The sequence below is a fragment of the Rattus rattus genome, chromosome 10, assembly GCF_011064425.1.
Source record: "Rattus rattus isolate New Zealand chromosome 10, Rrattus_CSIRO_v1, whole genome shotgun sequence".
Classification (NCBI taxonomy): domain Eukaryota; kingdom Metazoa; phylum Chordata; class Mammalia; order Rodentia; family Muridae; genus Rattus; species Rattus rattus.
Window position 1 is genome coordinate 44,648,212 of NC_046163.1, and position 25,435 is coordinate 44,673,646.

The 25,435-nt window shown below is 45.7% G+C and overlaps 1 protein-coding gene across 1 annotated transcript in view; it reads left to right on the plus strand.

Moving 5' to 3' along the window:
• Adcy10 (adenylate cyclase 10) overlaps positions 1 to 25,435 on the plus strand; it is a 64,646-nt gene that overhangs the window by 25,879 nt on the left and 13,332 nt on the right. Inside the window, exons 10-21 of the mRNA XM_032915418.1 lie at positions 2,318 to 2,474; positions 5,432 to 5,624; positions 6,803 to 6,889; positions 8,899 to 9,173; positions 12,464 to 12,600; positions 14,059 to 14,184; positions 17,083 to 17,361; positions 17,616 to 17,906; positions 22,118 to 22,184; positions 22,651 to 22,882; positions 24,337 to 24,444; positions 24,896 to 25,071. Coding sequence (XP_032771309.1) covers positions 2,318 to 2,474; positions 5,432 to 5,624; positions 6,803 to 6,889; positions 8,899 to 9,173; positions 12,464 to 12,600; positions 14,059 to 14,184; positions 17,083 to 17,361; positions 17,616 to 17,906; positions 22,118 to 22,184; positions 22,651 to 22,882; positions 24,337 to 24,444; positions 24,896 to 25,071 — 2,128 coding nt within the window. The remainder of the gene's footprint in view (positions 1 to 2,317; positions 2,475 to 5,431; positions 5,625 to 6,802; positions 6,890 to 8,898; positions 9,174 to 12,463; positions 12,601 to 14,058; positions 14,185 to 17,082; positions 17,362 to 17,615; positions 17,907 to 22,117; positions 22,185 to 22,650; positions 22,883 to 24,336; positions 24,445 to 24,895; positions 25,072 to 25,435) is intronic.

Sequence of the window (25,435 nt, forward strand, 5' to 3'; positions counted from 1 at the left end):
AGGCTCTGCCCTTCCTCTGGAGCAGTGGTTTTTACTCACGGGTCTCCACCCTTTTGGCAAACCTCTATCCAGGAATATTTACATTATGATTCGTAACAGTGGCAAAATTGCAGTTGTGAAGTACCAATGAAAGTAATCTTGATGGTTGGGGGAGGGGAATGGGTCGCCACAACACGAGGTACTGCCTTAAAGGGCCATAGCGAGAGGAAAGTTGAGATGCATTGCTTTGGAAGTGTGTTAGGCCAGAATCCCAGAGCCTGCTAAGCCTGCAGGAGCTCAGTCATTCCCAAGCTGTAAAACAAAGCACTCAGGCCAACAAAAACCCTCCACAGAGACACAGGCTTCCAACAATCACACCCAGCAGGCCAAGACTCCCACACTCATAAAGCCAGAGAAGATGGAGAGCATCCCTCCCCCGCTCCCCAAGAGGCCCATTTCCCACCCCCAAGAAGCGATTATAGTGATGATTCAAAGTAGGAGGAGTCCTAGACTGTCCGTTACCTTAGAGTGCGTGCGGTGATTGGCAGACCTTCCTCAGTCTGATCCAGGTGATGAGCCAATCTCTTTAGGCCATATTCCTCACACGGGGGCCGGGTAAAAACCAGGCTCACACTTTTCCTCAAAGCAGTAGCCAAAGCGAAATTGTAGGAGACCAGCAATATGGGAAATGCTCTTCCTTGGTAAGAGTTCCTGTCCCAAAAATTTCTGACAGAGGGTAACAAAATTACCAGGAAAATAAATGCTAGGGTAAAAAAAAAAAAAAAAAAAAAAAAAAAAAAAAAAAAAAAAAACCTGCATCGACAGTCGTTGTAGTAGGATTTTTTTAAATCATTTTTTTGTTGTTTTCGATTTCAAAGACAGAGTCTCATGTTGCCCAGGCTGGCCTTGAACTTGCTGTGGTAGCCAAGGCTATTCTTGAGCTCCTAAATCTCCTGCCACCTACTCCCAAGTGCTGGAATTACAAGAATGCACCGACATGTCCAGCTAGGACTTGGTTTGGATAGAAACACGATGCATATATTTGAAGATAAGGTGACTTAAAACTCACATTAGAATCCAATGAAAGACAGTACGTGTTCCATAGAACCAGAAGAGAGAAGCGAGAGGATTTCACTACGTGGCCCTTTGACTCCCATCTTCTAAGCCTAGGCTTCTCAGAGGAGAGCTCACAACACTGAAGTTCAGATGTAGTTTTGCAAAGGGTACTTTTCCTTCAAGAGAGTCAACAGAGTGTGCAGGGTGGTTTCCGTTAAACCATACCCAGAACCTCACGTTGCCAGGCAAAATACACACCTCCTTTTTCTAGGACACTTTTACCTGTTATCATCTCCTATTTCAGCAAAGACATTAGAAGCACTTGAACATGCAGGCACTGTACCCACAGATAACAAAATCAGACCTCATCTGTCCAGCGCAGAGACTAGGAATGACCCAAGTGAGCCCATGGCTGTGAAAGTCCAGTATTTCCAGGTCCTTCACGCTCGACCGGGGTTTTGGAAGATTGTGGGCTGAGTATCAGATTTCAGCCTGGGCCTCCTACTGCATACATTTTAAGGCATCAAAGGGAAAAAAAAGCGATAGGGTTGTCAACCAGAACAGGTTTTTTTTTTTATATTGTTCTTTTTCCTCCTACGTTTTCCATATTTTTCTACAGTGAGCATGTGTTAGTTGTATAATCTAGTCTGCTAAAGGAAACAGAGAAAAAGTATCTATTTTAAGGTTAGAGATCCTCGGTTCGATTCCTGGTTGTATAATCTATGCAAATCTCAAGTTCCGTGCAGCATACTTAAACGGAATGGTGATGAGCTTACACAAACTTTCCCTTGAGAGCAGAGGTAGATTTTAGTGGTAAAGCATTTGGCTAGCATTCCAGAGGTTCTGGGTTCCATCCCTGGCCCGATGGGGCCGACCGAGTGAGGATAATGACAAAAGAACTTTCCCTCACAGCTTACAGAAATAAACTTTCAAAATCACCTTGCTAACTAAAGCTTTAAAAAAAAAGATTTAAAAACTTTTAAAAATACATAGAGCTTTAAGAAACCAAGTCAGGCATAGTGGCACGCCTGTAACACTAGCACTTGGGAGGTGGAAGCAGGAGGTACAGGGGTTCAAGATCATCCTTAGCTACATAGCAACTTGGAGACCAGCCAGCCTCAGCTACGAGAGACAAAGAACAAAACCACAAAGGGAAGAGGCCCCATGTGCAATGTCATGGAAATTCTAAAGACCTTCTTAGAAAGGGTATCACTGCGTGCCTTTTAAAATATATTTCTAAACTATTTTTTGTTAATGTTCTTTTTTTAAAAAAAAACAACAGGTCGTGTTAGGGAGATCGACTATTTCATGTCTACTATGAAGGACTTTCTGATGACGAACTGCAGCCGAGTTCTAATGTATGAAGGATTGCCAGGATATGGGAAAAGTCAGGTACTTATGGAAATCGAGTATCTGGCCTCCCAGCATGAGAACCATAGGTGAGTGTCTTGAAGTCATGTTTCTTGTGATCTCAGGAAATGCTGCACCCTTGAAAGAGTTGCATTTGTTTGTCTTCTCCCTTGTATAACTCGCCTGACATGATCTAGCTAAGTACAGTTGTTGGAGAGGCAGACCTTGTAGCTGAAGAGGTATTTAATGATGAAGCGGTTCAAACTAAGAGACAGGGAAATGGCACTGGTTTCTGCAAATCCCAATTTAATATCAGGGCAAGCTCAGAGACTTCAGAACTTCCTGCCTAACCCCAATGGATAGTCAGGTTGAAACATCCACAGAGCTGTGGCAGGCAAGGTTGAAGTCTGTCTGGGGACCAGACGCTAGTGTTTATTTTGCTAATTATGTTAATCAGGGCATTGCTGTTTATGTTAATTAGGGGATTGCTGTTTTAAACCCTTTAGTTTGGAGAGTGGGGCTAAGGAATGCTGGGCCACTAGGTGTTCCACCCAGAGGGCAGAGTTAGTGTGCTTACCTCAGACTGTTCATCTGTCTTCACACAAGAAGTGCCACACATGGGATGAGCGGCTTGCCACTCTGAGGGAGTGGACTGTACAGAAATGATGACCAAGATCATGACAACAGTGCCTCGTGTCTTTCCCACCTAACCTAAAGGGTATATGAGGTGGACATGCCTGCTATCGTTTTTATTTTATTTTATTTTTTCCGGAGCTGAGGACCAAACCCAGGGCCTTGCGCTTGCTAGGCAAGCGCTCTACCATTGAGCTAAATCCCCAACCCCCATGCCTGCTATCTTATTTGATTCATGTCATTACTTATTAAATCCCTACTATGTTCCAAGAACTGTTAAGTGCTGTGTTAGTAACAAGCTACCACAATCTGGGTGAGTTAACCAACGGAAAGAGTAAGAGTGTGATCTAGGTGTCACCAGGATTGGTACCCTCACAGAACTAAGAAAACAAAGTCCTTTTCTTCTCCCCTAGCTTCTAGTGCCAATGTTCGGTGCTCCTTGGCTTGTAGATATATAGGCAGAGCCCTGTTCATGGAGCCCTGGCTAGCCTTTAATTCCTCTTACTTCCACATCATCATGAACGCCGAGATTCCAGGCGTGCACCATCACACCTGGTTCAAATGATAGTTTCGTCTTGCTTGATTCTCTCCGACTACACTATTCCCAAACAAGGTTGCTTTCTGTGGTAGTCAGAACTCACACATGAGTTTTGGAGAGCCACTGGGCAATGCCCCGAATATGAGGGCCTTGTGATCCCTACTTTCAAGGAGCTGAGAAGAGAGAAGGCTGTAACCAGGAAAAGGCAATGTGGCGGGGGCAGTGGCAGAGACAAACAAGCAGTAGATGGCAGAGACACAAAGAACAGAGGTACATAACTCAAACTCAGGGCATCAGGAACGTCGTCCAAGAGGCCAAAGCTAGGATTTGACTTACAAAAACTGTGACCGGTGATATCAACCCCTGGATGAGCAAGAAAGCAAAGTCCTGGAGATTAGACACAGCCCTGGCCGTAGAAAGAACCACTGTTTACTTGGTGGTGGTAAAGGGTAGATGACTAGGAAGAGAAGGGTTAGCTATGAGAGAATGAGGCTTTGGTGACTCTGTATGTCACACAAAATAGGCCATGGGAACCCTGGATTAAACAAGAAAATGCTGCAAGATCTGTCCTTTTTGTTGTTGCTGATGCTGTTGCTATTGCTGTTGCTGATGCTGTTGCTGATGCTGTTGCTGTTGCTGTTGCTGTTGCTGATGCTGTTGCTGATGCTGATGCTGTTGCTGTTGCTGTTGCTGTTGCTGTTGCTGTTGCTGTTGCTGTTGCTGATGCTGTTGCTGTTGCTGATGCTGATGCTGATGCTGATGTGTTGCTGATGCTGTTGCTGTTGCTGATGCTGATGCAGATGCTGATGCTGATGTTGCTGCTGTTGCTGATGCTGTTGCTGATGCTGTTGCTGTTGCTGATGCTGATGCTGTTGCTGTTGCTGTTGCTGATGCTGTTGCTGATGCTGTTGCTGTTGCTGTTGCTGATGCTGATGCTGATGCTGTTGCTGATGCTGATGTTGTTGCTGTTGCTGTTGCTGATGCTGATGTTGATGTTGTTGCTGTTGCTGTTGCTGATGCTGTTGCTGATGCTGTTGCTGTTGCTGATGCTGTTGCTGTTGCTGATGCAGATGCTGATGCTGATGTTGTTGCTGATGCTGTTGATGTTGCTGATGCTGATGCAGATGCTGATGCTGCTGTTGCTGCTGTTGCTGATGCTGTTGCTGTTGCTGTTGCTGTTGCTGTTGCTGTTGCTGTTGCTGTTGCTGTTGCTGTTGCTGTTGCTGTTGCTGTTGCTGTTGCTGTTGCTGTTGCTGTTGCTTGCTGTTGCTGTTGCTGTTGCTGTTGCTGATGCTGTGATGCTGTTGCTGTTGCTGTTGCTGATGCTGATGCTGTTGCTGTTGCTGTTGCTGATGCTGATGCTGATGCTGATGCTGTTGCTGTTGCTGATGCTGATGCTGATGCTGTTGCTGTTGCTGTTGCTGATGCTGATGCTGTTGCTGATGCTGTTGCTGATGCTGATGCAGATGCTGATGCTGATGCTGCTGTTGCTGTTGCTGATGCTGATGTTGTTGCTGTTGCTGATGCAGATGCTGATGCTAATGTTGTTGTTGTTCAAGCTTTGGTCTGCTTTGGGTAGTACTAGGGAGCGAACTCCAGGCTTCACGCATGCCAAGCAAAGGACAAGGACAGGTCTGAGTTTAAGGCTCTGGCCTGGGTGCTGGGCGTCAACAGAAAAACTAGGAAGGAAAAGACCTCCAGGTTAATATAGCCGTATGAAGAAGGGTGGGTTACCAGAAGCAGGACTAAAGAACAGCTTGATAAATCTCTGTCCTCACAGCTGAGTGTAAGAACTCAGAACTTTCTCCCAGCCTCTGTTAGTTCCAGGAACTGGACTTGAAACGGTCTCCTGATTCTCCACTGTCTTATGAACAGGGCTGTTGCTATTGCACTGACTAAGATCAGCTTCCATCAAAATTTTTACACTATCCAGATACTCATGGCTAACGTACTAGGTCTGGATACTTGTAAACATTACAAAGAACGACAGACCAATCTTCAAAATAGAGTCAAGACGCTGTTGGATGATAAATACCACTGTCTCCTTAACGACATCTTCCATGTTCAGGTAACTAGCGCGTGTGAGACTCCTGCAAAAACATAGCTATGGGCCACGCACGGCCACTCCTGCCTGAAGCTCTGAGACTTTAACCTTTGGTCCCAGTCAGGGTTACTATCGCTGTGATGAAACTCCATGACCAAAAGCAAGCTGGGGGGAAAGGGTTTGTTTGGCTTACAATTCCACATCACCGTTCATAATCCATACTTGGCAGCTGATAACCAACCACTGCCTGTAACACAGGGATCCAATGTCCTCTTCTGACCTCTGTGGGTACCTGCACTCCCATGCACAAGCTCACACATAAATACATAAAAATAAACATAGCCAAAAATAAATCGATAAACCCTCTCCGTCGTGGGGTTACAGAAATGGCTCAGTTAGTTGTTAAGAGCACTTGCTTCTCTTGTAGAGGACCTGGGTTCAGTTCCCAGCACCCAAATGCTGACTCACAAACTCCAGTTCCAGAAGATCTAATAGCATCTTCTGACCTCTGTGGGCAGCAGGCATGCACGTGATACACCTCCCTACACGCAGCAATACACTCAGACACATGAGATAAAAAGAAAAAGATTGAAGAATGTTTTTAATCACTTAACTGAGACTTACTTCGAGTGCTAAAGACTTTCAGGCAAACCTAAATGATAGTTCGATGCCTTACAACACAGAAACATTTAACATAAGGTTTTGGGGCTCTAGATAATGAACCTAGGACAGACTAAGCAACACACATTTTTGAAATTTACATGTATTTATTTAGCTAGTTATAGAAGCTAAGGGTGGACTTGGGACCTCACACATGCTAAGCATCTGCTCTGCCCTGAGCCATACGCACAGCCTCTGTAACACGTTCCTGTGAGATAACAGACGTATCTCAAATACCATATTCTGGAAAGTCCAAACGGCCACTCCGTGTTCTGCATGTCTGTTACCTTTCCCTCATAGCTGCACTGTCCCATCCTGGGTGACCTAGGGCACGAAGTCACCCGTTCCCAAACTCGATGGCAAATGTAGACAGTGTGTCTGTTTTCCTTCCTGTTATACTCTGCGGCGTAGAGGTTCCAGGCTGGAGGCAGGGCACTGTGGGACATAACACTTGAGCACCCCAAGCTTCAGGACAGTTGAAGGGGTTTGCTGGGAGTCCCCTTGCTCTCTCCTTCTGTTCAACCCTCTCACTCTCCGTACAGTTCCCCGTTTCCCGGGAGATGTCCAGGATGAGCAAGATAAGAAAGCAGAAGCAACTGGAAGCCCTGTTTATGAAGATCCTGGAGCAAGTAAGAGGCACCTGTCAAGTCACCTGGGGAGGGAACTACGCAAAGGCCACAGAGCCGGGGGCTCACATTCCACCAGCAGAGAGTTCTGCAAGCATGTGAAAGCCATACCTTAAAGTGCTTACTTCTCCCGGCCTTCTGAACGTGAGCTGAGTCTGTTCAGAATTTAAACATGGAGGAGTTGGAGAGATGACTCTGCTCTTAGGAGCTTTGGCAGCTCTTGCAAAAAACTCGAGTTCAGTTCCCAGCATCCATAAGATCTGCTACTCATCCAGCTTTTGTGGACACTTTCGCTCATGCGCGTGTGCGCGCGCACACACACACACGCACACACACACACACACACACACTTAAAAATAAAATCTTCCAGGAAATGCTAGTACAAGCCTTTAATCCCAGCACTTGGGAGGCAGAGTTAGCTGGATCTCTGAGATCAAGGCCAGCCTAGTCTACAGAGCAAGTCCTAGAACAGCCAGGGCTACACAGAGAAACCTCGTCTCAAACAACCAAAATAAATAATAGATAAATAGATAGATAGATGGATGGATAGATAGATAGGTAGATAGATAGATAGATAGATAGATAGATAGATAGATAGATAGATAGATAGATAGGTAGATTGATAGATAAAGAGACAGAAGACAATGGACAGAAGACATACAGACAAAATCTTAAGAAAATAAAATAATTTATAAGCGCACACATATATACAAGCATACATACATATGCACATAGATACATGTGCACACACACACACACACACACACACACACACACACATCCAGCACAGTGGCACATACATGTTCCTAGAACCTGAGAAACTGAGGCAGGAAGCTTGTGCATTTACAGTTATGGCATGTCTCCGACACCTGGAGTGTGCATGACCCTAATAGATACACACTAAATACTTAACGAGGGGGTGAACGATTCAGATTAGTTGTAGTCTGTACAAAAAAAAAAGGATACACAATCTACTTAAAGTGTAACCCATACCAGAGTTCAAACCAAAATAGCATAAGCCTCCAAGTAGGGTCAGAGGCGGCTCCGTCTCCATCACACTACCCACCCAGGGTGTTTGGTAATTATATGTTGCAGAACAAATACCGTATCCCCGGGATCATTTATTATTTGCCAGTAAATTAAGATGAGTTTTGGTCGACTCGTCCATTACTTCTATGTTATGAACATGGTTTTGTGCTTTGTTTTGCTTTGCTTTTTTAAATTTTTTTTTATTTTATAGATACTTCCACGACCTTATTTATCTCACAAATTATCTCTCTTTTTTTAAAAGTAAGAATCTGGGGCTGGAGAGATGGCTCAGTGGTTAAGAGCACTCACTGCTCTTCCAGAGGTCCTGAGTTCAAATCCCAGCAACCACATGGTGGCTCACAACCATCTGTAATGGGATCTGATGCCCTCTTCTGTTGTGTCTAAAGACAGCTATAGTATAGTATAGTATAGTATAGTATAGTATAGTATAGTATAGTATAGTATAGTATAGTATATATAGTATAGTATATAGTATACCCATATATAAAATAAATAAATAAATCTTTTAAAAGTAAGAATCCAACCCAGGGATTTAGACATATTAAAACTGCACTTTACCACTGAACTATACTCTCACGGTTTTTCTTTTTTTTTTAAAAGGAGTCTTTGTAGCTCAGGCTGACCCTGGGCTTGTGCCATAGATAGGGAAGGGTAGCCTTGAATTCCTGATCCTCAGGCCTCCAACTACCAAGCGGTGTGTGCCACATCTGGCTTTAGTGTCCCTCCCTCCCTCCCTCCCTCCCTCCCCTCCCTCCCTCCCTCTTTTTAAAGTCACCCTTCTCTGGTCGTGGTGACACACATTTTGAGACACACATATGGAGACACAGCAGGTGCATCTCTGAGTTGGAGGCCTGGTTTATATAGTGCAAACCATAAAACTTGGTAAACACACACACACACACACACACACACACACACACGATCCCGAAGTCGCCTAGAGTGTTTCCGTTTCCCTCTTCCAGACAGTGAGGGAAGAAAGGATTATCTTCATCATCGACGAGGCCCAGTTTGTGGACATAGCCTCCTGGGCCTTCATAGAAAAGCTCATCCGGTCCATGCCCATCTTCATTGTTATGTCCCTGTGTCCCTTCCCTGAAACTCCCTGCGCAGCTGCCAATGCCATAATGAAGAACCGGAACACCACCTACATCACACTCGGTACCATGCAGCCTCAGGAAATCCGGGACAAGGTCTGTGTTGACCTTAGCGTAAGCAGCATCCCCAGAGAGCTTGACTCGTGAGTAACCTCCTCCTCTCCCGAGGTCCTGACACCCGCACTTATCCCCCAGATCTGAGCTTAATCAGATAGATCCGTTAGGCCATGTCATGAGTGAATGCATTTGTGTGGTACATGTGTGTATATGTGTGTACATGTGTGTGGGTATGTACACATATGTGTAGGTATGCATACATGTGTGTGCAATGTGTGTTCTGTGTATGTGTACATATGTGTGCATGTGTGTATGTGTGTATACATGTGTGTAATGTATAAATATGTTCACTTGTGTGTTCATATGTTCCTGTGGATACATGTGGAGGCCAGAGGTTTAATGGTTTAGAGGCAGTGAATCCCAGGAATCCTCTGGTGTCTGCCTGTCCACAACTGGAATAACAGATGTACTTCTATGTGGGTGCTAGGGATCTGAACTCAGGTCCTTGGGCTTATATGGAAAGCACTTTACCTACTGAGCCATACCCCCAGCCCGGGCTGGCTGTACTCGAAATGCTGATTTCAGCGCTTGTGCTGTCCCAGCCTTTGAAGTCCCACACATGGCACTTAGTAGAGTGAGTGTTGATCACCTCCTTGGTGTGTTTCCGCTCTTCGTGCATTGCTTGGCTGGTCTGCTGGGTCTGGGCCTACCTGCTGGGATGAGTGGTGATGCAGAGCATGCCATGTGTGCTTGGGAATGACAGGAAAGAGAAGTTGGTAAGCTGTACAAAGCACACCAGCTACTCAGCAAGGTCTTACGCAAGAGTGGAGTCTGGTGGTAGGGTTCTCGCTGTAAGACAGATGCTGAAAACTGACTCGTAGGAGTTTGTCGTGAGACTGTCGGTGATTCTCCTGCCGGATCTTGGCAGCAACCCCCTTAACAACGAGACAGTGGCCTTCAGCTGGTTGTTCACTGGCCACTCTGGTGTCTGTCATTCTGGGTTCTGTTTTGCTTTGTTTTTCATCATTTCCGTTTCTTTGGAATACAGTCTGCTGTGTAGCCCTGACTGGCCTGATGCTTACCGAACCAGCTGAGCGGCTTTAGCCTTATACACCTCCTCCTGCCTTGGCTTCCTAACGCTGGGATTACAGACACTTAACACCAGGCCTTTCTACCTAGGTTACCTACTCCAGGAAGAAAGACACATGGAACAAGGGCTCATTTAATATAACTTGAGCAATGTATTCCACACATATGCACACATGTGTGCACGCACACACATGCACAGGCACACAGGGGGGCAGTGATTCTCATATATGATAATAGACATATGTGTATATAACTGTAAGTATGACCACCTTTTCTGTTTAGGTTTTGTGTTTTGTTAGTTTTGCTATTTAGTGTGTGCATATGTATATGTATACATGTATGTGTGATGACTGTATGTAATGTAGGTGCACATGTGTATGCAGGCATGTGCAACCATATGTGTAGGGAGGCCAGAGGTAGACGTGAGGTACCCTATTCTGTTATTCTCCACTTATTGTCTTGAGATGAGGTCTCTCACAGACTCTACGGCTAGGCTAGAAACTAACACCAATCCCCCGGTCTGCATGTGTGCCCACCCCAAGTTCTTACATAGGTGCTCGGACTTGAACTCCAGTCTTCATGCAGCAGCATTCCCACCTGATGAGGTATCATCCCTTTAGCCCATGGTTTGAGATCTCTTTGCGACAAGATCTTATTATATAGTCCAACCTGACTCTGAACTTGGGATCCACCTTCCTTGTCTCCCCAAGTACTGGAATCCAAGTGTATGGAACTGTACTGTGTTCCCTCTCCTCTCCCTCTCCCTCCCTCTCCCTCCCTCTCCCTCTCCCTCTCCCTCTCCCTCTCCCTCTCCCTCCTCCCTCTCCCTCTCCCTCTCCCTCTCCCTCTCCCTCTCCCTCCCTCTCCCTCTCCCTCCCTCTCCCTCCCTCCCTCTCCTCTTCCTCAGAGATCCAGGCCCCTGACACACACTAGGCAAGCACCTCTACTACTGATCTAAGTCCCTAGTCAAACTTCCCACTTGATCTACCAATCCAGAATTTTCTAGGAATCTATCACAAATGTATGACAAAAATCTTAAAAATGATGCAAAAACAAGGTTTTCTTTGAAGCCTAAGTTACGTTAATAAGACACTGGGAACAACTCAAATATCTATCCTAAGAGGTTAAGTTCAGTAGGGTAGAACCCATCCAGTGATATGGGATGAGAAAGATCTACTGACATAGAGGGTTGACGAGGATCCATTGTGAGGCATAGCCTAGCATGCATGGTGCCTTTCACCTAAGGACAGAGTAAGCCAAGGGCTAGAGAGATGGCTCAGCAGTTAGGAGCGCTGGCTGCTCTTCCAGAGGACAGGGTTTGGTTCCCAGCAACCACATGGTGGCTCATGTCCATCTGTTCCTCCAGTGGATCCAATTGCCTCTGGGAGCACCAGGCATGCATGGGGTGCACAGACATACATGCAGGCAAAACACCCATACACATCAACCTTACAATATTATTTTGAAAAGTAATGGAGGTGTATGAGTAGAATCTAAGTGGGCGTGTGTTTGGTTTGCCTCTTTTAGCCATACATGAGCTTCATGCATAGTTGTACATGAAGTCCACTCCTGACCCTGTTAGCTTCTCCTGTTCAACTATTGGCTCCTGTTATTCTCTCTTCTCTTCACCAAATAAATTCCTTCCCATATTCATGGCTCCCTCTCTGTCTCTGTCTCTGTCTCTGTCTCAGTCTCGGTCTCTGTCGTGTGTGTGTGTGTGTGTGTGTGTGTGTGTGTGAGAGAGAGAGAGAGAGAGAGAGAGAGAGAGAGAGAGAGAGAGAGAGAGAGGCAGGGAAGGAGAGAGAGACCCTCGGGATTTGGTTCTCTCCTTCCACCTGGGACTGGGGATCAAACTCAGGTTGTGAGACCTGCACAGCTAGTGTCTCTAACCACTGAGCCATGTGGCCAGTACCTTTTTTTTTCTTTCATTTTTTAAAAGAAACAGTGGCAGAATTAACCAAAAGCTAATCAAAATTATTACCTACAGAACAAGGAAGAGAATCAAGACAAAGGCTATGACTTATTATATAGTTTTAATTTTGGAAGCACGCGAATCTGTTACATAATTTAAGCAGTGAGAGGTGGGTGGAGAAGGTAGTACAGCAGAGGATTTGCCCGGCAAGCACAGTCCCCAGCCCTGAAAACAAAAGGAGGGAAAGAAATCAGTCTCCCAGCTTGAAAACAAGTTGAAGCACCCGCAGAAGGGAAGACTTCTCAGGAGGCCAAGTCTGATCTTTACTGACCGTTGGTTTTTCCGTGTGGGCGCTCTGCCTCACTTTCTCTACAGGTACCTGGTGGAGGGGAGCTGCGGGATTCCGTATTACTGTGAGGAACTGCTGAAAAACCTCGACCACCACAGAATTCTCATTTTCCAACAAGCAGAGGCTGAGGAAAAGACAAACGTGACCTGGAATAACCTGTTCAGTGAGTAGCTTCTTCTCACTATTACTCTCTCACTAAGTCCTTTTGTAGAGAGGTTCAAAAGGAATGGGGCTAGGCTGCAGGCAGCTTCCTGTATGGCCAGAGGGTTTCCAGGAGAATAAAAAGGTTAGATCTAAGGCCCCAAATAGTAAGAAAACCCAATTTACCTGGGCTTCCAGAGATGGGCTAAAGAATGTACACTCTGATAGAAAGAACACGGGGAAATGTCAGCACCCTGATAAGGGTCTTTATGAACCCTTCCTATGACTTTATTCCAATAGCAAGATCTTCCTTGTTAGCTCTTTCTGGTGCTCCTTGGATTTCTATCCTCTTAGAAATCCTCTTTTGTGTACCCAAAGGCCTGGGAATGTTGGCCACTCATGCTGGTCACCCCCATAGATTGTGTTGCAATGTAAGTCTTTGTCTTAGGGTCTCAGCTGCTTTGCTGAAAAACCATGACCCAAAAGCAACTTGGGGAGGAAAGGGTTAATCCAGCTTACACTTCCACATTGCTGTTCATTACAAAAGAAGTCAGGGCAGGAACCTGGAGGCAGGAGCTGATGCAGAAGCCATGGGGAATGTTACTTACTGGCTTGCTTCCCCATGGCTTGCTCAGCCTGCTTTCTTATAAAACCCAGGACCACCATCCCAGGGATAGCACCACTCACCACGGGCTGGGACCTCCCCCACTACCACTAATTAAGAAAATACCTTATAGTTAGATCGCATGGAGGCATTCTGTCCATTGAAGCTCCTAGCCCTCTGATGACTCTAGCTTGTGTCAAGCTGACATAAAACCAACCAGTATTTAATAAATAATTAGCTACAAATAATTAGTAAATGTTGATATGAACTGTCTAGTACTTACCGTGTGTACTCCCTAATGGGTCACTTACTTCTTGGCAGTCTTCGAGTGCATGATTTATCCCTTCAGGAAATGAGGAACTTGACTACACTTAGTCACCTTTGTCTTTGTCCTTTACCTACCAAGTCTTATAGGAATTATTTAAGGGACAAACATTTTCCATATGGGTGGACCACCGTACTGGGCATGTTTATTCTCAGACCTCACAATTTTAAATTCCCCTCTGGTTATAACCCATGTCCAAATAATCTCAGGGGAATATGAATGAGTGCATAGCTCCATGTTACCTTAGGTGACAGGATGGAGTCTAGGCCTACCGTGAATCCAGTACTCTAAAACTAAAAGCATCATGGAGACACCAATAGTACCATTTTTTTTTCTTTTGGAGGGGGAGAAAGGAACATAAAGCAATTTTGAGTTACTTTAGATGTCCATGTATCGGTTTTATTTAAAATAAGTTGTTCGAGAACATTTGGTAAACCAACACATCTCTGCTTAGTCATTCTCACCCGAGTTCCTTCAGAGTTTTCAAGGAAGTAGGACTTTTCACAGACAGGATAACAATCTCAACTTTCCCTGTCTCTTGCCTCCATTAGAGTATTCTGTTAGGCCAACAGAAGACATGTATCTTTATACTTCCATAGCCGAGGGACAGAAAGAAGCCTGTTACCTTACAAGTGGTGTCAGACTAAAGAATTTGTCACCTCCAGCATCGCTCAAAGGTAAGGGAAATTGAAGTTGCGTTCACTTTCCAGTAGGCTTTACTTTTGCCTCTCCGAGGGTGACGGTCTAAAAAAAGATGATGACAAAGTTCCTGAAGTACACGCTTTGCGTTCCCCATGGGGGAGGCAGGCCGCACAGCAGGCTTTGTTTTTTCCCCCCTCTAATGAGGAGCCCCCTCCTCTCTGTACATAGTCTGAATTGAACGAATTCGTATTGCAGTGCACTGAAGAGTACATGTGAAGAGCTGGGAGGTGGCTCAGTTTACCAAGGTGCTTGTGCAGGCTTGAGGAATGACCTGAGGTCAAGCTCTAGAACTCTCTTTGAAAGAAGAAAAAGCCAGGCATGGTGGTGACACGTATTTTTAGTCCTAGCACTGAGGGGGAAGAACAGGATGCTCTCTGAGGCTTGCGTTAATCAGATTAGTTGAATTGGAGAGTATCAGGTTCTGTGGAAAAAAAAAAAAAAAACCTGCCTAAGTTACTTTTCTATTGCCATGACAAAAACACCATGGTCAAGGCAATTCATAAAAGAAAACATTTGGGGTTGGGGATTTAGCTCAGTGGTAGAGCGCTTGCCTAGCAAGCGCAAGGCCCTGGGTTCGGTCCCCAGCTCCGAAAAAAAGAAAAAAGAAAAAGAAAACATTTATCCTGGGCTCACATTTGTAGAGGGTTAGAGCCCAATGACCATCATGGTGGGAAACATGGCAGCAGGCAGGCATGCCATGGCATTGGAGCAATAGCCAACAGCTTATATCCTTCTTTGTAAGTAGACGATAGAGGACCAACTGGGAATGGCATGGGCCTTTGAAATCTCAAAGCCTGCCTTCAGTGACACACCTCCTCCAGCAAGGACACACCTCCTACAATTTCCCAAATAGTTCCACCAACTGGAAATTGACATGAGTCTATGGGGGGGGGGCGTTCTCACTCAAACCACCACAGACCTTCTCTCGAAAAATAAAATAAGTAGTGATGCACACATTTAATACCAGCACTTGGAAAACAGAGGTCAAGGATCTCTGTGACTTTGAGGTTAGCCTGGTCTACATAGTGAGTTCCAGGAAAGCAAGAACTATACAGAGAAACCCTATCTCAAAAAGGGGTCAGAGGGAGGACTAACGAGGTAACTTAGAGATTAGGAGTGATTACTGTACTTCTGGGAAGACCCAAGTTCAGTTCCTGGCACCCACATTGGGTGGTTCACAACTGCCTGTAACTGGTTTCAGCAGGTCTTACTCTTTTCTGCCTTCCGTGGGCATCTGTACGCATGTTGGCAAATACATGCATGTAAATAAAACAACAAACCTTTAAAAATAAATGAGGTGAAGAAGGATTGAGGGAGACTCTCAGTTCACTCTGGCTTCTAAGTGTGCACACATTAACCAGCATGTGTGCATTCATGTGCACACACAAACACGTACACGCACATATAAATGTTTACACAGAATGAAGTGGCATACGTTGTCCGTTAAGCTAAAACCAATCATAAGGAAGAACTCTCTAACATCTAACACTGTGACATTTTCTGGCATCAAAGTTCACGAGAAAGGTGTGGTAAATGACAAGCTCATGTCTGAGACATATTGCTCTGCTCAAAGACAATGACCTTGAAAGAGTCTTGTAGCCTGCATACAGCTCCAGTTTATGTCATCCAGAAGTAACTTTAAAGGTCTGAGAGAATGGCCCAGGGACACTTGCTGCCTTTATTGTGTTTCCTTCACTGATCTGCTAAAGCATGAAGGTATCCTTGCTTCCAACTGTACCTGCCTGTGTTCTGTGGACAAGTAAAGAAATTCGAGTGTTGTCTCAAATGGATATCAAATGTCCAGAAAGGGGGCTGGAAAGATAATTCAGTGGTGGAGAGTGTGTCCTTCTTTTGCCAAGAAACTGGGTTCCATTTCCAGAACCCACATGGTGACTTACAGCCCCTCTAACTCCAGTTCCTGTGGGTCTGATGCTGTCTTCTGACGTCCAGTGTACACAGTGCACATGTACTAACACAGGCTCACACACATAAATAAATAAATCTTTTTTTAAAAATGCCCAAGAAGGGTCTGGAGATGTAGCCCAGTGGTAAAGCAAGTTGTCCAGGATGCTTCAGGATCAGAATGCTTCAGACCTCAGATAACACACACACACACACACACACACACACACACACACACACACACACACACGCACACACACACAGGCACACACACATGCATATACACACACACACACACACACACACACACACACACACACACACACACACACACACACATGCACACACACGCACATGCACACACACACACACACACACACACACACACACACACACACACTGAAAATAGAAGTAGAAGTGTAGACATTCAGGTACACGTGAACTATGAAACTAAAGTTCGGGTGAAGAGTTGGGATTGGCGCTCTAGGCCCTCTGACATGTACTAAGGCAATAGAGATCATAATGTGTGTCATGGAAATAAATGAATCTGATGAGCAGATAGAGGGCCTTATTCTTCCTACTGAGCAGGTCCAGGGAAAAGGAAAGCCAGTGAAGACATAGGGGCAGCTGGAGAAGCCTTCAAAGCACAGGAGTGGGAGACCTGACTACTGTGGCCTCCCATGACTTTATCCTCACACATCTTTTTCACTCATTACCACTAAACCATAATACCCTCAGGTCTGTCTTATTCATGTCATACATATCAAATCATAGAAACTGCACCTTGACTATCTCCAGCAAGAGGGGTATCTATACATTGGGTATTAAACAATTACTTCTTTTGACTGGGCTGGGCTTGGCTAGGTTTCCACAAACAAGAACCGTAGCTCAGGACAGTTGTCTACCTCTAGAGTGCACCTATCTGATGATGGTAGATAACTCATGTCTCATGTATGGCTTTCCATCTGCAGAAATCTCTCTGGTTCAACTGGACAGCATGAGCCTTTCCCATCAGATGCTGGTGAGATGTGCTGCTATCATTGGTCTAACCTTCACCACAGAGCTGCTGTTTGAGATTCTCCCCTGCTGGAACATGAAGATGATGATCAAGGCCCTGGCCACCCTAGTGGAATCAAATGTCTTTGATTGCTTCCGGAGTAGCAAAGACCTTCAACTAGCCTTAAAGCAAAACGTGACCACGTTTGAGGTTCATTATCGATCTTTGTCCCTGAAGTCCAAGGAAGGGTTAGGTGAGTAGCACCCGAAAAGAAAAGTCTATATCCCCCTTGCTTAGAGGAATATCTAGACTGAAGGGCTGAGAGGACCGGAGATGCAGCCAAAAGGTGGAGCCGTAGCTTAGCACGCGCAATGCCCTGGGATCAAACCCTGGTAACCACAAAAATTACAACAGAACAAAAACGACCCACCAGAACTTACGAACTAATGTATTAGAAAGGTGTGTTGCCTGCTGCCTGGCTGGAGAAACCCTTCTTGTTCCTTCCAGCTTACAGTGAGGAGGAGCAGCTCCGTGAGATGGAAGGAGAGGTGATTGAATGCCACATCCTTCGGTTCTGCAGACCCATAATGCAGAAGACAGCCTACGAGCTGTGGCTCAAGGACCAGAAGAAAGTCTTGCATCTGAAATGCGCCCGCTTTTTGGAGGAGAGTGCCCATCGGTGCAGCCACTGCAGAAACAGAGACTTCATTCCTTACCACCACTTCATAGCGGACATTCGACTCAACACTCTGGATATGGATACTGTCAAGAAGATGGTGAAGTCCCACGGATTTAAAAGTAAAACCTACTTCCCTTCTAACAAGCCCCAGCTCCTGCTGGGAAATCTTGGGAGATGGAGGTCTATATGGTTTGGTTCTGGACCTTAAAGGCTTCAGTCCCTCAGGGTTCGGGAAGCAAGTAGTGTCATAGGTCCAATGGTCCAGGGAAGGACTAGCAATGCACCTTGGGGTAGCAGAGTCTGTCTCACTGTGACTTCCACACAGGGCTCTGACAAGTTAAGTGCAGCTGAGCTTAAATCAGAAGGTCTCATGGCAGGGGATGGAATCCAGAGAGGTGGTGTCATAGGATTTCTATTGCTGTGACAAAACACCATAACCCAAAAGCAAGTTGGGAAGAAAAGGGTTTATTCAGCTTATATTTCTACACTGCTGTTCACCAAAGGGCAGGAACCTGGAGACAGGAGCTGATTCAGAGTCCACGGAGGAACGCTGCTTACTGGCTTGCTTCCCATGGCTTGCTCAGCCTGCTTTCCTATAGAACCCAGGACCACCAGCCCAGGGATGGCACCACCCACCATGGACTGGGACCTCCCCCATTGATCACTAACTGAGAAAATGACTGATCTCATGGATCTCATGGAAGCAGTTCCTCATCTGAGACTCCTTCCTCTTGGATGACTCTAACTTGTGTCAGGTTGACACACAAAACCAGTCAGCACAGCTGGCATGTGAGCTGTCTTCCATGATGTTCCTCAAGCCTTGAAGGAGCCAAACTAGATGTCCTGTTTAGGGTTGAGCACTCCATAGTCACTTATTGCCAGTACTTTATCCAGCGTTCAGTGTCTACATTAATCATCGCCTATTGCAAACAGAAGCTTCCTTGGCCAAGGCAGAGAGCAACATTAACCTATGGGTATAAACAGAAATATTTAGAATGCAGCTCGACACCATGCTATTTTTGCAAAGCAACCATAATAGGTTATTGATGACCCCCCGACGGCCTTCCCAGTCATAAGCTTTGACTGGGTTTACAGCAGTAGGCATAAATTCCTCTTATGGCCTTCAATCTAACCAGAAAGTGGTTGGTTACCCAACACTCGTGCCTCAGTTGCACGTGGGCTCATCTTGCTTGGCAGGTTTGTATTGTAGCTCACAAGTTTTCCCACCTGAGTGAGTCTGTGGGTGACTTTTCTCCCTTAGCAGTTTGTACAGCACTGTCTTAAATTTGGGTTTACTGCTGTGAACAGATACCATGACCAAAGCAACTCTTACAAAGGACAACATTTAATTGGAGCTGGCTTACAGGTTCAGAGTTTCAGTCCATTATTATCATGGCCCAAAGCACAGCAACTTCTGGACAGGCATGGTGCTGGAGGAGCTGAGAGTTCCACATCTTCATCCCGAGGATGCCAGGAGCAGACTGTCCACAGGCAGCTAGGAGGAAGATCTCAAAGCCCACCCCCACAAAGGCACACTTCCTCCAAGAAGTCCACACCCACTCCAACAAGGCCACACCTCCTAATAGTGCCACGTCCTGGCCCAACCATATTCCAACCACCACAAGCGTCCTTAGGTAGCCAACAGGGTGGAGGTTTCCAGCTTTGTTATCTGTGTCTTCAAACTGTGTGATGTCATCAGCAATATGATCTAATCATCTATTTCTGATGGGTAATCAAGACCAATGGAAATGGCCTGTGGTTTTTTTTTTTTTTCTTTTTTGGGGGTGGGGGTAGGGCTCTGGGTCCGTGCTGACATAAGGAGGTATCCCACACCTGGTACTGGCATTTCTGTTTAACACACTGAGTAGTAGAAGCAACATTTTCCATCCATATGGGTACTTCCTTTCAAACTCTTTTCTTTTTATTAACAATTAGTTTATGGGCTGAAGAGATGGCACCATGGTTAAGAGCACTGACTGCTCCTCCAGAGGACCCAGGTTCAATCCCCAGCACCCACAAGGCAGCTTACAACTATGTATAATTCAAGTTCTAGGGGATCCAACAATCTCACCTGGACAAAAATGCAGGCAAAACACCAATGCACATAAATAAAGATAAATAAATCATTAAAAAACAATTACCTAACAAAATAGTAGGTTTCCATATGGCTTTTTCATATATACATCTTTGGTTTCAGTTAACTCTCTTTCCCCTTCAGTTCTGTGTCTCACGGTCCTCGTCTCTCATTTCTGAGACAGGGCCTCATTGTACAGCCCTGCTAGCCTGGAACTCACTACTTAGATCAGGCTAGCCTTGAACCTCTGAGTGATGCTTCTGAGTGCTGGGATTACAGTCATCTGCAATCATACCCAGCCTTGCCTCCCATTTTTCAGGGGTGGGGGAGAGATTGACTTGGTATCCCAAGATTGATCAGAAGGCGGAGGTGATTGTCATCAAACCCAACAACTGAGTTTGATCCCTGGGACCCAGGTGGTAGAAAAAATGAACCACTGCCCACACACATGTTATCCTCTGACCTCTTCATGTACACTGTGGCGCATACATCCATTCACATAAATAAATAAGTGTGAAAGAAGAGGAACCATTAAGCACTTTAAGTCTAGGACCTTAAAGTTAAGTCCTCCAAGGGCTGAGGGAAGAGGGGACATCAGTGGTGTAAGCCTCATCCCACCAGGGCAAGTAAGGTGTCAGAGAAATGTTCATGGCTGTTGCCAAGTGCTGGCCACTATCAGTTATTCGCTTTGGCATGACATTTTGTTTTTCAAAATCGAAATATATTTATTATGGTTACAAAACTAAGCATTTTGTAATGAAACTAAGAATGTTGTCCATGCTTGTAATTCCAACACTTGGAAGATGGGGCCAGAGGATTGGGAGTTTGAGGTCACCCCTGGTTAGATAGGAAGTGAAAAGTGAGTCTGAGCTACAAGAGACCTTGTCTGGGAGAAAACCAACACCAGAACTGTTAGTATCTGTGTGGGATGCCCTTGGCATTAAAATCTGCACCAAGAAATAAGGCACAGCGAATGCTGCCTGCTGCCATCTAATGTGAGGTATCAGGCAAGCTGCAGACATTACAAAGGAAAGAGCTGAGGACTGACCCATGCAAGAGGTAGGGTTCTAATGCACTGTGCTTAGAGTGTGGCAGAGCTCTGCACGTGGGCTGACAGCCACGAGAGTTATAACGTAAGGGAAAGAGCACAGAATCTTCAGGTTGCCTTACTGGGAACTAAAAGATCTCTTCAGTTGTGTGGAGGCTGAGGCAAGAGGATGGAGAATAGAAGGCTAGCCTAGGCTACAGAGCTCAGGGATAGCCTGGGTTACATAGTAAAACTCTGTCTCAAAACAAATCTATGAAGTTACACTTAGTAGCCATTAACCTTCAAGCCCAAAGAGCTAGGGTGCAATCCCACATCAGCCACTAGCAAATGCTCTGAGATGGACCGCTTTCCCCATCAGAAGTCTGGCCTCCCCACGGGACCATCTAACCTACTGAAGTCTCATTAGATAAGATGTCTAATTCAGGACTATTATCCCCTAAAGTTAGCCTTAGGAGTCCTGATTAGAATATCTGTATTTCCTAAATCACATTTGTGGAGTCTGAAAAGTCCTTACCTAGCATATACAAAGCCCTGTGTTCGAATCTTAGCACTGCATTCTTGCAATCCTAATTCTTGGGAGGTGAAGGCAGGAGGATTAAAATTTTAAGGTTATCCCTGGCTACATATTGCGCTCAAGGCCAGTCTGGGTAACATGAGACCCCATCTCAAGCAAAGCAACCACATATGTGTGTGCATATGCGTACATGTCTTTACATTTCTGTTTCTTCATTACACGTTAATGTTCCCTCTTTGTGATTATTAAGCTATTATTTTAATTACTGTGTGTTAAATGGGTCAGGATAATGTTATCAACTAGAACAAAGGACAGCATTTCTGTGGGTCAACACAGTGGAATGGGAATGTATTTTCCCGCTTCTGTAATAATCCACTGAAATTGTTGACCAGTGGCCCAGCAGACAGTTGTAGACTCAGCAGGCTCCTCCTGGTTGGCGTTTTGCTTTCCTTTGGCCATTCAGAGCTCACTGCTTTCCCGTCTAAGGAAAGAGCAGGGTAGAAAGCCATCTCCTTCAGAAGTGTCATCCATCACTTAGGATCTGGTTTTATCTGAGAAAAGAACCATGTAGCTTTCTCTAAGCTGAGGTGACCCCAGGGAGGGCGGGGGGTGAGAAATGTGGTCCCTGACTGGGTAAAGGGAATAAGAGCCTTTGGTGGATGGCAAATGTCTCATTTGCTCAATTATTTTCTAGCTGAAGACGAGGTCATCTTTTCTAAATCAGAGATCCCCAGGAAATTCAAATTCCCCGAGAACATCAGGTACGCACACAAGTGGTGGTCATCATTGTTGTCGTTGGGTTTTGCTTTGTTTCTCCCCTGGAACAGAGTTTCTCTGTGTAGCCTTGGTTGTCCTAGAACTTGTTCTGAAGACCAGATGGCCTCAAACTCATAGAGATCCACCTAGCTTTACCTTTTAAGTGCTGGGATTAAAGGCATTCACCACCACTGCCGGGCTTGCACGTGCGAGTTTTTAGATAGAGCAGAAGCAATTGTTATAAAATCACCCTTGGGTTCATTACTTCTGGGTCAATCAACTCTTTGGGCCTCTTAGTAACAGAGGAGAAATGGCAGGGGCCTCATGGTGCACGAAGAGAGCACCATGTCTGTGAGAGTGACACTGGATTTTGTTGGTCTTCAAAGATGATTTTGCATCAAAATCTGTGCCTTGCCTGTAGTTTCTTGATCTCCTGCTTATTTTTACTTATTCCTTCCTATATTTAAACAGCATCACAGAAACAAGGGAAAAAATCTTGCATTTCTTTGACAATGTTATCATAAAGATGAGGACGTCTCAGGATGATGTCATCCCTCTAGAATCGTGCCATTGTGAGGAGCTGCTCCAGATTGTCATCTTGCCTCTGGCCCAGCATTTCGTAGCCTTAGAAGAAAACAACAAAGCCTTGTACTACTTCCTAGAACTTGCATCTGCCTATCTCATCCTGGGAGACAACTATAACGTAAGCTGTCGTCGCGCGCCGCTCCTCCTCCTCCTCCGTCTAAGACTCAGACACACAGCCAGCTCCAGCTCCCGTGTGCTTTTCCATTACTTCCGGCTGACCTCCCAGCACCCCCTTCCTTAGACAATCCCATCGCTGAGAAGGGAAGTGATCCGAGATTGAGATAAGAGAGTTAGAGCAGTTTCAAGTACCGTCGCTGTTCCTTTGCTGTGAAGAGACTCCATGACCACAGCAAGTCCTATAAAGGAAAGCACTCAACTGAGATTTGCTTACAGGCTCAGAGGTTTAGTCCATTGTCATTACGGTAAGAAGCGCTGTGGTACACAGGCAGACGTGGTGCCCAAGGAGGAGCCGAGAATTCTACATCCCGATCCACAGGCGGCCGGAAGAGAGAGCCACTGGGCTTATCTTGAGCTTCTGAAACTCCGAAGCCCACCCCCCAGTTACAGACCTCCTCCAGTAAGGCCATACCTACTCCAACACGGCCACACCTCCTAACAGTGCAACTCCCCAGTGACCAAGCATTCAAATCTATGAGCCTATGGGGGCCATTTCTATTCAAACCAGCACATCATCATGCATCATTCCTGGCGTGGTGATATGTGCCAGCCTGGGATGCAGGCAGGGAGGTAGGCAGACTATCAGGATCTAGTCAAGGCCAGGTTCAGCCACATAAGATGCATAAGACCCTGTCTTTAAAAAACGTAATTAATAATTGATTCATTAACCAAGCCAGGCATGGTGGTACACTTGCAAAGCTGAGGCAGGATAATCACAAGCTTGCCGTCAGCCCAAGCTGTATGCCAAGTTCAAGACCAGCGTAGGCTACAGAGCAAACCTTTTATTAACTAATGATATAGTGCCACTGTTGAAATTGTCTACCTGGCTGGGAGAGAGGAAAATAGACTTACACGCAAGTGCTTTGGGTTGATTCACTCCTAATATAAATCCTTCATGTTTGTCCTTGTCCTCCTGAGTGGTTTATGCCTTGCTGTCCTGTTGTACTTGAGAGCACAGACTACCTCTAGGTTTCCTGGACGACATGAGTTTGATTTCAGTCCCGTAGCCCTCAGAGGCTCACACACTTTTGCCTCCGTGCAGTTTGGCTAAGCCTTCACATAGACAGGCTTGAGACCACCAGAGCCCTGGTTAACACTTCTCCAGAAAACCCATAGGTTTCCATGCATCATGCCCCTTGAATTGAAGTAACCACATGCATAGAGTGAAACAAAAAGAAGGGATTGCTACGTCTAGCAGACAGAGGTGAGCGTGACGCTGAGCTGCCCTCCCAGCCTCTGTCTTGTTTGGAGATGCACTGTAATCAATGGGACCACATCAGGGATGACACGGAATCCGGGTGGCTCCTGCCTCCCTTGCTTCAGGAGTATCTGGGGCAGGAAGCCCTCTGTGTTGTAACTCACCACTTCTCTGTTTTCTTTGCCGGTTGCTTGCAGGCATACATGTATTTGGGCGAAGGAGAAAGGCTGTTGAAATCTCTGACAAATGAAGATTCTTGGAGTCAGACCTTTGAATATGCTACGTTTTATAGTCTCAAAGGTGAGGTAAGAAACCATTGATGGTGGAAAGGTGTCATCTCGGTGCTGGAGTCCACGGAAGGAGTGGAAGCCATCTGTATACATTCTATCTGCTCCTCCTCCACTGCCACAGATTCCTGTCCAAGATTCTCGAACCCAAGCTACTAGACTCAATAGTTTCTCACTATAACTTGTCAGCAGCAAGATCCTGCCTACCGACCTAGGCTGACATCTTTATGGGATGTCTTTGTGAGCATGAACAGGGATGAGTAAATATGGTGCTCAATGTCAAACCCAGCCTTCCTTAGGCAGCAGGCACCCGATAAACATTCCTTTTGAATATTATGCCAAAACACATGAGAACTTTATTCCTGAGCCACCGACCAGCTTTCTAGATAAGTATTCTCCCAAAACTTACTGTTGGAACCCACCAAGTCAAGAATCGTTGCTTTCCCCTCTCCTGCCTCATCTCCCTTAGATCTGTTTTAATATGGGACAGATGGTGCTCGCCAAGAAAATGCTGAGAAAAGCACTGAAGCTTCTCAACAGAATGTTTCCCTGCAATCTACTCTCCCTGACTCTCCAAATGCATATTGAGAAAAACAGACTCTCCCACTTCATGAACCAGCATACCCAGGAGGGCTCGCTGCCAGGGTAAGAGAAGGAGCTAGGGCAAACCGAGCATCTCATTCCCATTCCCAGACAACAAAGACTTCTACACAGTACGAGTCTGTCCTTACAGCTGGAGCTCCAATAGCTCAAAAATTCCTGTCTGGTCTGATCTTTTGTTGGGAGGGGTGGAGGCAGATACAATAAGGGCTTCCTGGTCAGGGCCTGGGCACTACACAAGTAGCTTTCATCAAAGACACTCATATGGCAAAACATAGGATTCCTTTGCAAAGTGAGTATCAATTCTCTTTCTTACTCGTACAGTGGTTCTCCTGTGGATCCAGAGTCAGATGTCAGAACTGATGCCATGTTCCTCAGAGCCTCAGCCCCAAGCCCCCTCCCATGCATC